At 37.9% G+C, this 13,595-nt stretch overlaps 3 protein-coding genes across 4 annotated transcripts in view; 2 read left to right on the top strand and 1 right to left on the bottom strand.

Annotated features, from left to right (window-relative positions):
• The first annotated feature begins 188 nt into the window (after nucleotides 1–188).
• Nucleotides 189–4,074, top strand: bag2 (BCL2 associated athanogene 2). The gene is made up of 3 exons (XM_082557027.1): nucleotides 189–453; nucleotides 737–846; nucleotides 2,102–4,074. Exons 1-3 carry the CDS (start codon nucleotides 332–334, stop codon nucleotides 2,494–2,496), a joined length of 627 nt encoding a protein of 208 aa, XP_082413153.1. The 5' UTR covers nucleotides 189–331; the 3' UTR covers nucleotides 2,497–4,074.
• On the bottom strand, nucleotides 3,469–10,566 carry rab23 (RAB23, member RAS oncogene family). The gene is made up of 7 exons (XM_082557026.1): nucleotides 10,188–10,566; nucleotides 7,806–8,039; nucleotides 6,813–6,898; nucleotides 6,398–6,554; nucleotides 6,187–6,269; nucleotides 5,995–6,087; nucleotides 3,469–5,890 (listed from the first exon to the last, which is right to left on the bottom strand). The coding sequence occupies exons 2-7, from the start codon at nucleotides 7,958–7,960 to the stop codon at nucleotides 5,757–5,759; spliced, it is 708 nt and encodes a 235-aa protein (XP_082413152.1). The 5' UTR covers nucleotides 7,961–8,039; nucleotides 10,188–10,566; the 3' UTR covers nucleotides 3,469–5,756.
• Nucleotides 10,567–10,693: 127 nt separating this feature from the next.
• The window catches only part of prim2 (DNA primase subunit 2), a 29,413-nt gene continuing 26,511 nt past the window's right edge, over nucleotides 10,694–13,595 (top strand). The window contains exons 1-3 of one of the 2 annotated variants that reach the window (XM_082557025.1): nucleotides 10,694–10,839; nucleotides 12,945–13,094; nucleotides 13,226–13,338. In XM_082557025.1, coding sequence (XP_082413151.1) covers nucleotides 12,950–13,094; nucleotides 13,226–13,338 — 258 coding nt within the window. In that variant the 5' untranslated portion in view covers nucleotides 10,694–10,839; nucleotides 12,945–12,949. Of the gene's footprint in view, nucleotides 10,840–12,003; nucleotides 12,113–12,944; nucleotides 13,095–13,225; nucleotides 13,339–13,595 lie in introns of those variants that run through there. The other variant, XM_082557024.1, reaches the window with a different exon arrangement.

Genomic DNA, 13,595 nt, shown 5'->3' with positions numbered 1-13,595 from the left:
GTCTATTAACTAGTTTTGTTGAACAAAAAATAGTGACTGTTATCCTATTAATTTAAATCCTAGCTCGTTTTTCTGTGGGCCGGACGGCCGTTTCCGGGGTCCTTCAGGGGGTCCTCGGACCCTCGTTTTGAGAGCATAGTTTTGGGCTCCTCGGGAAGCTTCTATGAGGAGTGAGTGAAGGAAGTCACAGCCCATGTTTGGAAATGTTCTCCCAGGGGCGCTGCAGCAGCAGCCGGTGGAGCTACAGTCAGCTGGACAGCTCGGAGTTGACCGCACACGGGATTTGTTTTTACTACGGAACGGATCAGCCTTGTGACGGGTGTTCATCATCATGGCTCAGGCAAAAATACAGGCGAAGATGAACGAGGCTACCTGTAGCAAGTTCAGCAGGACGCTATCCATGGCAGATCGCTCGGGGCGGCTGCTGGAAAGTTTGGACCAGCTGGAAATGAGGTAGTTAAGTAACGGGCCTTAGCATGAGCCACCTATTCAAGCATTGTCCTTTGTGGGATATATATGACTGCTCACATTTTCTATAACAAGTTATTACAGCGCTTAAAATGTGCCATAAAAGTAGCTTTAATTTCTTAGCGGTTTTCCGAGAACAGTTAATGATCACATGTTTTATAGGTGGGTTGCTTTAGGTTCGTAGCTCACAGCATCATAATCATTACTCTCGCAGTTTAAGGATGCTTTTCAATGGACGGTTATTGTCATGCTTTGTTGTTTCCAACAGGGTGGAGTCTTTACGCGAAGCGGCATCGGCCATGGAGCAGGAAAGGGAGTGCATCCTGGAAATGATTCAATCTCTACAGAACAGTCAAGAAATGCGTAACATCTGTGCTGGTGAGGCGGCTTGCTGACTATCACAACTTGAACTCAAAAGTCACGCGCTGGTTGATGTCACTGTGAACATATAGCCTCCTAGTATCATTTTGCTGTGTTTTGAATTCCTGTATTTTCTGCTCTGATGCCACTGCAACATTGTGATCCAATGAAGACACGCTTTGAAAGTTAACTTTGCTGTTGGGTGGAGGTGGGCTCGTGAATGTCTGAGGATTTAAAGAGTTCCACCCAAGTAGTTGTTTACAGCTCATGGATGTCATTTATACATCAAGCTCTATTTTAATGAAGGCACTAAACTAGGCTGAACATGCTCGTTGAAAACCACCTGCAGTCTTTATTTGATTACCCGTATTTCTTTTCTTTTTTTTTTGTTTCCAAAGAAAGCGTCCACTTGCAAAGAAATCATTACAGTGTACAGTATTAGGCAGAAGTCTTGAGCCACTCCTTATTTCTTTCTACATTGACAGTAAAGTGGAAATAAGTGCAGTGATGTAGTAAAACATGCACAAATAAATAGAAATACAAAATATATGTGGCAAAACAGAATTTGGGCTACTGCCTTTTGTTCTGTTCTCTGTCAAAACGATCCCACCCTGCTTCAGTAATGTTGTGCTTTGGGCTCTGGGGAGTCCAGTCCATTACAGATAGTGTTCCATTGTGTGTTTCCTCTGTCTGGCTTTTAATCCATTAGCAATGTGTTTGGGATCATTGTCATGCTGAAAAATGAAGCCAATCAGATGCTTTCCAGATGGTACTGCATGGTGGATCAAAATCTGACGGTAGTTTTCTGTGTTCATAATTCATCAATTTTGACAAGATCCCTAACACCGCTGATACTTACTGCTGTGTCTCTTTCCTGACCTCCTCCATACATACTGATGACAGTTTGAGGCAGAAAATTCAAATTCAGCAGACTTGATTTTCTTTCTATTTATCTGCTGTAGATTGTTTTTACACCAGCTGCTTTGTCTCTCAGAGAATTTTTTTAGAAAGGCTTTGCAGATCTGAAGTGTAGATGTGTAAGCCCACCCTGTTGTTTTACACTGCATAAAATAACTGTGTCCCTGGCTTCTGGTAGACTGAGCACAGTCATGAACATGGAAACTTCAGATAATAAAGACAAGGGCAAGGATTTGAATTTAGATAAATCTAGCCAACATGCTACCCCTTACAAAACCTTGTTATCTGTGGTAAATGTATTTTTTCACTTAATGTATTTTATTTAATTTTTTCCCCTGTGTGTCGTGTCTCTTAGGAGAGAGAGAGGAGTTAACTTTAACTGCAGACCGTTTAATGGGCCGGACGCTGTCTGTGGAAATCTCTGTTGGGACAATCAGAAACCCGCAGCAGGAGGAGGCGCTACAAAAAGCCACATCCATCATAGATGAAATAGTGAAAAAGTTGCTGGACGACATGGAGGGGAGCAGGCAGAAGCTGCTGGCCCTGCACGCCGCATGTGTGACTGAAGCACCGGCCATTCCCATCGACCAGAAGTTTCAGGCCATTGTGATCGGTTGCGCTCTGGAGGACCAGAAGAACATAAAGCGGAGGCTGGAGACTCTATTGAGAAATGTTGAAAATGCTGAAAAGAACATCAAGATTATGGATCATCAAAAACTCGAGAACACAAAAGCAAACGGTAGTCAATAAGACTCATCACCAAAGCATTAAATGTGCCTTGAATGTTCGCTTTCAGAAGGCTGCTACTTGTAGCAAGAAAAGTGAGCAACAAATATCCAGTTTTACCAAATCATTGTCATTTTTACATTGATCTACTTAATATTGGTTACTTAATGTTTATACAATGTACGTGTGTGTTCACATATGCACCTAGTGCAGTAAAAGATTCTGAACAGCAATGAATTAAACAACTCTCTTTTTGTTTCATTGCCTCACTTTTAAATTTAGGTAGTTGATTTTGTAAGTGCACACACTACCTCTTTGTGTGAAATCAACACAAGATATATGGATTTTATTTTGTATTTGCACATATGAGTTTTATTTCAGATCACGTGTCAAAAAACGAAATAAACCTGTTGTCTTATGAGTGTCGGGCAGAGACTTCTTTAAATATACAGTGCAGCATGTGGCAAGTGCCTCTGTTTATTTAGAGGCATTATCCTCTACACCACGTGTCCACACACGTGGTGTAGAGGATAATCTATAGGACAAATTTAAAAATCGAGACTTACAACACTTAGTTGTTTTGTGTCAAATAGAAAAACAATGTCAGCAGTGCAAAGGGCATACAATGTTTTAAGTAAGTAAAGGTTGCCTTTGTCTAGGAGCCCTACATATTATCACTTGCTCTTCCCCAGCGGATGGCATTTGAGCAAACTCATCTATTGTTTGGCATTTGGCATAAGGATATGAAATAACATAGAATATGAGGATCATGAGGTATGAGTTTCTCGTGTCAAGGTACTAAGAGCAAGGCTAAACTTCTACACCCATGTTAGTTGTTTATTAACTTGTAAAACTGCCATGGGTACAGACAACCATCTTTTATCCAAACTGTCTGCACTTCTAAAATTACCTAACCTTATTCACTCTAACTAAATGTACCCAGTTAAAATAATAACAACATTCTGGTTAAAGAAACTGTCATGAAATCATACAATGGATGCTCAAGAAATTTTTTATTTATATCAGATTGCCACTAAACACTGTCTCACAAACAAAACAACAGACACACAGTTGTGTGGCACACTCCAGGGTGTGACACAACAAAACTGCAAGTCGTGTCGTTTTTCTCAGGCTGAAAGCCAACACAAGTTGGTTTGTCTTTCTAAAGGTGTGAATCTGCTAATGAAGTCATGTGAGAAAAAGTAAAAGTAAAATTAAGACACAAAGATTACACCTGAGTGACAGCACTTAAGTATGGTTAGTTTTAACTGCTGATTCTTTAAAATTATACGCCATCTTAATGATAAAGTGCAGTGAATCAAGTCAGTCAAAAGACAAAGTAAACACAAACTAGCACAAGCTTGAGAAAAACATTACTTACAGATCTACTGTGAAGGCAATTAAAAAAAACAAAACAGCAAAAGGGTGGATTAAAATGTGTACTCTGAAGAATGTAAACATTGACAAGGCATTGTAATGATTAAACATTCACTGATATGGGAGGGGAAAAGGCCTGCATGCATTACAGTTATGCCACTTTGCTTGTCTTCAAAACAGCAGTTTACAAAAAAAAAAAAAAAAAACCCTAATGGGAAACTGAAATGTGACACAATCTTAGTACCAACGGTGTAACTGTAGAACACATTTTAAGCACCTTTTGGTATTTTCACAATAGAAAAAAAATTCTGAACACAGATCTGAAATCTTTTTTTCTTTTAAGAGTAAAGCATGCATGCACATGTATTCCCAGATGACCTATGTATTATAATTCCATTAGATAGCTACAACTGAAACTACTAAGGAAATGTTCATTCAAGACAGAAGATTTAATCTAAGACTTTTCTATATTACTAAATATTTTGTTGTGCTTGGTAAACCTGTGTAACCCAATAATGAGTTCTGAAAAACAGAAGGAAAGGTGAATACATTATACATTTCACAGATAGTTGTATTGAAAACTAAGGATTAGGACTGGGAGATTGTTTCTGGGAGTACTCTCATTTAGTTAGAAAGAAATGTAATTTTCTTGCATAATCAGGCACACGTAAGCGCTTCAATAGCAAAACATCCCCTCTTGATTGCCAACTTTTTGTAACACCTTCTGAGAGCATTCGTTTACATCCCGCCCTAAACTCCACACCACAGGTACAGTACCTACTGAGCAGTGAGCTTTCATTTTTCTTTTCACTTTCTGGCCCCAATACAGCTCCTTTTTTATAGTCTGGAGAAAGTTCTTCACAATCCAGGTCAAAAAACTAATAGGAGAATTCTGTATTGTGTTTAATGTACTCTGAATATATATGTCAAAGCTATAGAAATAATAAACAAAACAATGTAAACAACTGCAATCAAAAGCATAGTATTGTATTGTAACTGACAATTGGTTGTAACTTGAGGTACTATGATTGAAATAACAGATTTTTTTTAGTGTAAATGGTGTTTTATGTCTAAAATAATTTGTTTAACAAGTGTAAGCAGACAGAAAAAGGACTATTTTTGTGTCATTGGTTATTGATATTTGGTTACATACCTATATCTATGAGAGCACATGTTTAACCACAGCTCAGAAAGAGAAAATTTGGCACATAAGATCAGTCAAAGCTATTGTGCTTCGTACAAAAATACTTCACGCAGAGATTTAACTCAGCGTTCAATCAGGACGAAGAATATAGTTTGAACCATTATCTGTTTAACAGTTAGAAAAATATGGAATAAAATAATCTGCTTATCTTTTATAATACATGCAAATGTATTGCACAGCTGAAATGTTAAACAGAATAACCACGTACAGAAGGAAAAGTCTCGATGGAGTGCAACTTTTGCTGTTACATACTTTGATGAGAGTCAGTATGTCAAGTTTCATTAAAACAAACAAACAAAAAAAAAAAGAGTGAAAAAAAAAGAAAGAGCAAAAGCCTCGGCCATAAGGGGGAACATCCACCTGCACCAACAGCTAGAACTTCAGTTGTTTTGGGCATCATTAAATTAATAACACAACATACTGTAGCTGCAGTTGTTTCTTAAGGCAACCATTAGGAGGATCCAAGTATGTACAAAGGTTAGGTTTTGTGCCCAGATCGCTGATGAATATTCGAGACCGCAATACACCTATCAACATGGGGCGAGGAAGATGAACATTAGGTTAATAAAGTAATATAGTGTAGTGTAGTGTTTCCCAGTCTATGTGAGCTTTGGTCACTAACTGTCGCTACCTCAACAGCTTACAATAACGAGCAATCTAATGTCAGAAATAACTGTCGGTCAGTAAAATGAAATGATTTTCTCTAGAGGAGGCTGCAGCTTCCAAAGGGATTTTTAGTCTTCTTGGTTCTTTGCTTGTTAGGACGCAAAGTGATGACTTCTCTGCCGTTGCTGGAGCTCTGGTTGCAGACATTACTACTTGTTGTATTAAAAACACCTTTGGAAAAAAACCCAGAAAGAATGAGTAAAGGCTATTTAAAAGAAACAAAAACAAAACAAAACACCAGAGCTTAAATTGTGATACGAAAAAAGATTTCTTACCTATTTTATTGCTTGTTGTGTGGACCACCTCTGTCTCCTCTGCTGTTTGCTGTTTGAGTCGCTGTAGATACTTCTCAGCTAAATACTTAAAAACTAAATGAAGACAACAAGCAGAAATGTTATGACAGTAACATTAAGAAACAAGCCATTTTACTTGCATCTGATCAGTTGTTCAGATTTTCAGTAACCTACCCTCATTCACATTTAGGTCCTCTTTCACTGAAGCGCGATAAAATCTTAGCTTAAGCCTCTTAGCCAATGCTTCTGCCTCCTCACTGCAGTACAAGTGAAGGAAATACAGCACTTCTTAATTTTCTTCTAAATTAACAGGCTTATTTTCAATAAACAGTCAGCACTCTTTTCTTTAACAGTTAATTGCTTTTCTGTACCACCGAATCCTTACTTTTTTATAACAGTCTCTTCCAGGAGGTCAATTTTGTTTTGCACAAGAACTGTGGGAATATCTCCAACTTCTGCTTCCACCTTCTCCTTCCAGCTGTCAATAGCCTGAAATGAGTCCCGGTCTGTGGTGGAGAAGACAAGCACACATGCCTGCGCACCTGCAAAGTAAGATCACATACACAAACAGTTCACGTTCTCAAGCTGTTACATCTTGTAAAAAAAAAAAAAGCATGTTGAACATGTTGCATAATTCATTGTCCAAGAGCAAAAACACAGATTGGATTTAAGAATAAGCCCTCTAGGAAATATATATGTATATATATACTAGTGCTTACACTTACACTGGTTGGAAGCCTAGAAATAGCCTAGAAATATGGGATAAGCAAACGTTATTTGTTGCAGAGGTGCAATCTTACCGCGGTAATAGGCCTTAGTGATGGCATCAAACTCCTCCTGCCCAGCAGTGTCCCAAAGCATTAATCGGACATCTTCATCATTTACACTAAAACGATGAGAAAAAAAATTGACTAGTTACATATTCATCCATCTATAATATCCTATTATATCCTACTCAGCACACTCTACTTGTTTTTCTATGTTAATAGACAATCACAAAAACTACAATTTTAAGACATTTGGAATAAAACATTTCCTTCAATAAACAAAAGTAATAATATTTAAATATATTTTTTAAATTCTCGTCAAATAACTTTCTCTTTTAATTATTATTTATAACATGGAAAAAAAATATTTTATCATGTTTTCTTCTAGGGTGGAAAATTATTTCATTTAACTCAAGAGGGCTCTTGTTCCTCCAGGAGTGTAATGACATACATGCGTACATACATACAGTACACAGTTACTAAGTAAAGTAAAATAAGTAAAAACTAGATAGGCATTCAATAGAAGAATTGAAGTAAAATAACAAAATAAAACAAAAAAAATCTGGTTAATTAACCAACATGGATGTCTTTGGACTGTCAGAGGAAACCAGAGTACCCAGAGAGAACCAACGCAGTCACAGAAAAGCCCGAGCCAGCCTGTGGATTCAAACCCAGGACCATCTTGCTGAGAGGCCACAATACTACTGCACCACTGTGCTGTGGTTAATAAAATATTAAATAATAATAATTAATGTTAATTAAATAAAAGCTAAATATAATATAACAAAGTGGCCTTTTTAAGTAAAATGTGTCAAATTTAGTAAAATTCAGTTTTTTAAAAAAGAGTAATTTCTGATTAAACCTAAAATGTGGGTACCAACAGGATTCCACATTCCAATATGTATTTAATATTGTAAAACAATTTTATACAGCTGAAGTTGTAGTTAGTTAACAGACCCTCTGTGACTTTGATTATAGACTATAACTGATAAATAATGTGGAACATCTTTCAAATGAACATCTTACAGTATCTGCCTTTCCAGGAAGTCCACTCCAATTGTCTTTTTGTAGTCTTTAGTGAAAATGCCCTTGCAGTAACGTTGGATCATACTGGACTTGCCGACAGCTCCGTTGCCGACCACGACCACTTTGATGGCCACTTCCATGTCCTCCTCCAACATGGTGATGACGTCTGGCTGATTTTCTCAGTTCCACTGTGCCTGTATTGTTTCAGAGCTGTGATGGGAGCACATGTACCGGCTGAAAGTGTAAAATAAAATATTAGATACTACAAAAAAAAAAAAAAAAAAAAACACACAAAAAAAAAGCCACACAAACACTGGACAAGTGCAACTCAAATGTGGTTTATATATGAATCACTCACTTCAGAGACATTGTCAGTTGAACAAATATGATGAAAACCAACTTTGTTACTCAGTTTATAAGTTACTTATAAATGCTGTTAAAGTGCGGCTGACAATCAAGCAAATTAGCAGAGGCGCAACTGACTGCTACTTCTTTTTAATACTAATCAAACTTATTTTCAGTTTGATATGTCAATATACTGTTACAAATGTAGTTGTCAAAGCCTAAAAAATGTTTTACAATACATTTTTATAGCCAACAGTCACAACTCAACTTTTATAGGCTTAATAGTATAATTATCATATTCGCCAGCAACACAAGCACTTCATTGCACTCTAATACATGGTGTCACATACACAATGTCTGTAATTAGCTTTTAAACTGTTATGGGTGCACATTTTACTAACTGTTGTAAAACAAATTTTCAGCTTGACTGGAGAGGTGGTTCACTATGTTTATTGTTCCATTAGTGCAGAAAACTGCAGACTCCGCATAGCAACCGTGTCCCCACAGCTATATACTTGGAGTGGCTGAGTGCTATGCTATGCTAACATATTGTGGGAAAGCTGTTCTCAGTGGACACTGACAGCCTACTGCGTGACTGTAGTGTTCAACAGCCTGCTTGAATTTGAGTCACAATATGTATCTGTAATTGAGCTGAATGACACATCAGTTGGTATAACATGAAGGCAAAACACAGCTGAAAATAGAATAGTATGCTCGTCTTTTAATGTAAACTCTGTAAACTGTAAAGTCTTGACTTTGCATTTCTCTTTAGTTGAGCAAAGACCTCCTCTTCCTTTCAAGCAGCTAGTCCTCTCCTATTCAAGTGTAGTCGGTTCGCGATTTGTACTTTAAATATGTTTTATCATCACAGAAACTGTCAAACTGGGAGGTTAAGAAGCTGGTTATGTATTGTTTATTTATAACTACTATAAGTTCAGAGCAACGTGATTCAGATTTAGATAAATGATGATGATTCGCTTTAACAGTGTTTGAAAATGAGATCTGAATAATTGTGCTCTTAGTATCAACAACAATGTGGGGCAATCTTTTTGCACTGTGGTCATGTCTTATACCCCACATTTCTGAAATGAATTACAACTCTCCTCAGGTGATCTCAATAGGTCATGTTAGGGCAAGACCTCACAGAGGTTTCATTCTGAACCCCCACTGATGGTAATGTGAGTGACCAAAGTTGGGGTTTTTTTGTTTTGTTTTTTGTTTTTACATCTTAGCTCATTTGGTGACTCACATTATCAATAAGGATCACTTCCAAAAGGGTACCCCCAGGGTAAATACTTGTGACTTTCCATCATTTGTTTTTTTAAGGGAAAACGCCTCTTGAAAGAAGTCCAGCTGCCTTCTTTTTTCAAGCTCTAAAGAAGTGACTGGAAGGTGCAGTTTAACACTTCAAGACAGGTATCAGCTACACATTTAAACACAATATTCTCCATACCTGCACAAACAACTGTCCTGAGTAAATTCTGGGCTTTCAGGTCATCATTACCATATTCATACAATACAAATGTGATAACACAGAATCTGAAATATACAGGCCTACTGCATTTTTTACATAACATGGTAGCAGGGTATGTTTTACATTGCTATGCACATAGTACTGAATTCTGCTCAGTATGAAGCAGATAATACACCCCCCTTTGCTAGACAGTGAGTCATCTTCATAGACTCACCGTTACTTGTCCAGGCCTCAAGGCGGGGCACCACAATTTTTTGAAGCAAAGACTGAATAACACAGATCAAAACGCCATGACACGCAACTAAGCTATTCAACTCTGTCGAAGACTTTTGCTATATGTAATGCGTTCATAGTCTCTGATGGGAATTAAGTTTGAAGTCAACTTCCCACTCCTCTTCTTCACTCAAATCCCTTGCCTTGGTCAAGATAAGACCTGTTGAATTGCTGAAAGGAGGCTCCCCTTGAAGTACAGAGCAGCTCCCGAGGTAGTGCGTTAAAGCTGGGTGAAATAAACGGTGAAGAAATGATGGGAAAGCATGCCAAAGAAGCGTGCAGTTTCTTACCTGTAAAACGACGCTACAACTCATCCAATGACATTAGGCGAGCTATGCAGTCAGCTAACCCACATCCACATATCTACAGCCTCCCGCCGCTCTTCTCCGTGGCAAGAGACGCAAGAGACTCCGCTGCTAAGGGTGCCTAGCTAAGATTAGCCACTTTTCACAGAAGAAAGACAACCTTCTGCTCCGTTCGCTAACGACTTCTTCCCTGTGTAATGCAAAAACGTTCTCTCCTAAACGAAAGATACCGTTTATTGACTGTCAACACCTGAGGTCACTCTCATGACATTTATAGAATGGATATGCATTGCTGCCTATTTCAGTGAGCTACGTTGCGCGTGAGAGCTAGCCAGGCAGGCTGTTGGCTAGCTCGCTAGTGTTTGTTGCTAAGCAGCAGAGCCAAAGAATGCACAAAGCAAGAGAGTCGGCGTGGACGCGCCTCTGTCCTCGGGAGTCTTGGGAACACTTGTAGTTCTCATATGTTAGCCCTAAAAGTCACGTCTGTTTAAACGCTGAATTATTGTTGATATTTTTTTTATTCACAACCATTATATATGTCTTCTACGCGTGTTTTATGTGGACGGATCACAACAACCAAGAAAAAAGCGTGTGAAAATTACTCACAACCGGATTAAAAAGTGAATTTTACTTTCAGGTATGTGAAGTAAAATGCATGTTATAAAGCAGAAACACGGAAATGTGTTAAAAGGGAGTAAATGTACTTTCCACTACAGTTTCTCCCTTTCTGAATATGTGTCATTAATGTGAAACTATCAAATAGTTTGTTAAATAACTTTAAATAACTGCAGCTTCATTTTTTTTAAAAAGGCAGAAAACACCTAACCGTCTGCTGAGAAAATTGTAGCAATGGTTGATGTTAGTTAAAAACGTACCGACGTTTGTTTTTGTATAGGTTCATTTTACTGTATGCATATGAAACTTACCAAAAATGAGCAGAATTTGGGTTAGAATTTTTGTTTTGTTTTGTTTATTGAGTTAGCCACAAAATAAACTAAAATGTCTCTATAATATAACATGACCATTTACCAATTTCTCTAAATACAAAACTTTTGTACGTCAAAACAGAATACTTTGGATTACATACAGTGGAAAAATAAATGGGAAATGTCTGATCTATTTCGACCACAAAAATCATAGGAATAAATGACATGGAATTTAAACCTTTCCTGAAAGTGCTTTACAGAATATATTCTGTTTATTTTAAATCTAACATTCTTGTGTCAAACATGCGGTGTTTCATTCATTCCTACATACACACCCGTATATCCATATGCAGTGTCTGTGTGAAGAGAAGTTTATATGCTAAGGACAATGCCAGTAATCCTTATTTGTGGAAATTTGCTGATCTGATAGGTAAACTGTCTGTGGAGTAGTGATATTTCAGAAGAAAATCAGTTCAACCAACCTTATCAAATGGGCATTTGGGAAAGGGGTTTCTGTATGATTTTTTTAACATCTTTAAATTTTAAAGTTTAATTTCAAAGCTGTTATTAATCGTTTGAAAAACAATGATTTTCTTGATTTGAAGATAAGGTGAACCCGCGTTTTAGTGGGGCATTTGTTATGTAATACACGTGCGCCCGTGAGTTTGTGTCGGATTTGGTTCAAACGCCAAAAAACAGAAATAGAAACATAGTGTGAAATAGCAGTGGCTTGTCTTGGCTCAAGCCAAGTTTGGGTAATAGTATTTTAAAAGAAACTGTTTGCCTGTTTTTTTCATGGAGGTCATCGTTACTTTGAGAGACGGGGCGGGCTGTCCTAAAAAGTAAAACGAGTACACACCACTTCACAACTTTCGTTCTCTTCCGGTGTCGGATGCAACGTCATATTTTTACCCGCGTTTGTTGAACAGCCCCTTTTGTTTGGCGGGACTGCGTTATTTGGAGTCTAAAAGCTTCATCTAATCGGTAATGTAACGACAGTATTATATGCTTCTTGTTGCTCCTCAACCGTGAAATAAGTTTCTCGGGCTGTTTTTGAGCTCGGTCTTTTCAATGCAGTTTAAACTCAAATCTGATACCTAGCAAACGTCAAAGTTGGATTGTTTTTCACTACCCTTAACGTCTTGCTATGGGCTCTATTGCTAACTTAAACTAAATAGTCTCTGTTAGCGGCTACATTTAGCCTTAAATGTAGAAATTGAGTTTATGAGAACGACAGTTACTGACTGCTGAGCCAGTGTAACATAACAAAACATACACAGCTTCACACTGTCAGTTCAGTTTGTGTGCAGAGGCTGATTTTTAGATGTCAGGAACATTTCGACTCTTCATCACAGTCTCTCAGCTATGGATTGAAGAGACGATTAGTCAAGGAGAAGCTCCGTTTGCCAAGTTTTGCTTTAAGTGATACCGGGTGCCACTTATGCACTGACTGGTTAAAGGTAAATAGCAGATGCTGTGCAGAAATTCGTTTGTTCTGATTTTGTATGGCAGCATCCTTTACCGTTTGAAATCAAAGAAGCTCAATGAATTTCTTAATGTTTGTTAGTTATAAGCGTTTTAATGGTGGCTCGGGTCTTCTCCACAATAGTGTGTTTTATTTATTCAACTCCTAGTAAGGAGAAAATGGCAAAATCAAGCGTTATGCGTTTGAAATAAGAACAGCTTATTTAATTTCCATGAATTTGTATTGAATGTCGCTTTGGTCAATGGCTCACTACATCAGATATGGCAGGTTTGGGACCCAGCTTGTTAGCAAGTGGTACATTAAAACATGCTTGATTTCTTTTACCATCAGGCACTATGCAGTTTGGAGGCAGAAAAAAGAAGATTAGCACTATCCCTCAGTCGGAGCTCTATGGGCAGCACCTGCAGTTTTATGGACAGCCTCCTCTTGAAAACATCTCTCTCTCTGAATTTGAAACATTTGCTGTGGAACGACTGAAGTGTAAGATTTGTCTCATACTACTTGTGAAATCAAATGATGAAAATTACTGTAAGCATTGTTTTCTCTGCTCTTGTGTAATACATTTTATTTAGGACATGTGGTTTGTAATGTTTGTTTTAATGCCACTGTAGTGTTGAAGACTGTGGAGAACTTGGGTGTGAGCCATGTCAAGCTTACAGAGCCGTATAGACGCAAACTTGAGAGTCAGCTTAAAGCTCTGAACTTTCCTTACAGACCAGATGCTGTGAGTATGTTTCCCATTGTGCACCTTTAAACAGTATTAATGAGTCAGTTATTGCATTGTGTTGTCAACAACTTCAACTAAAGCTTTATCACAAAGAGATTTCTTTTTAAACTTTTACCCGCTATGTGTTTTAATGAAAACACAGGGGTTGGATTTGTTTAGGGTCCTGTAATATCGCACTGCACTTCATGGTGCTTGTCCCCCCCTTGTGAGTGAGACATATCTAATAAACTGGCATAGCTTTTAGTAGGGCTGAA

Source organism: Aulonocara stuartgranti (assembly GCF_965226115.1).
Source record: "Aulonocara stuartgranti genome assembly, chromosome: 13".
NCBI classification, from domain to species: domain Eukaryota; kingdom Metazoa; phylum Chordata; class Actinopteri; order Cichliformes; family Cichlidae; genus Aulonocara; species Aulonocara stuartgranti.
The sequence above is the reverse complement of the archived record's forward strand: the minus strand, read 5'-3'. Positions and strand labels throughout refer to the sequence as shown.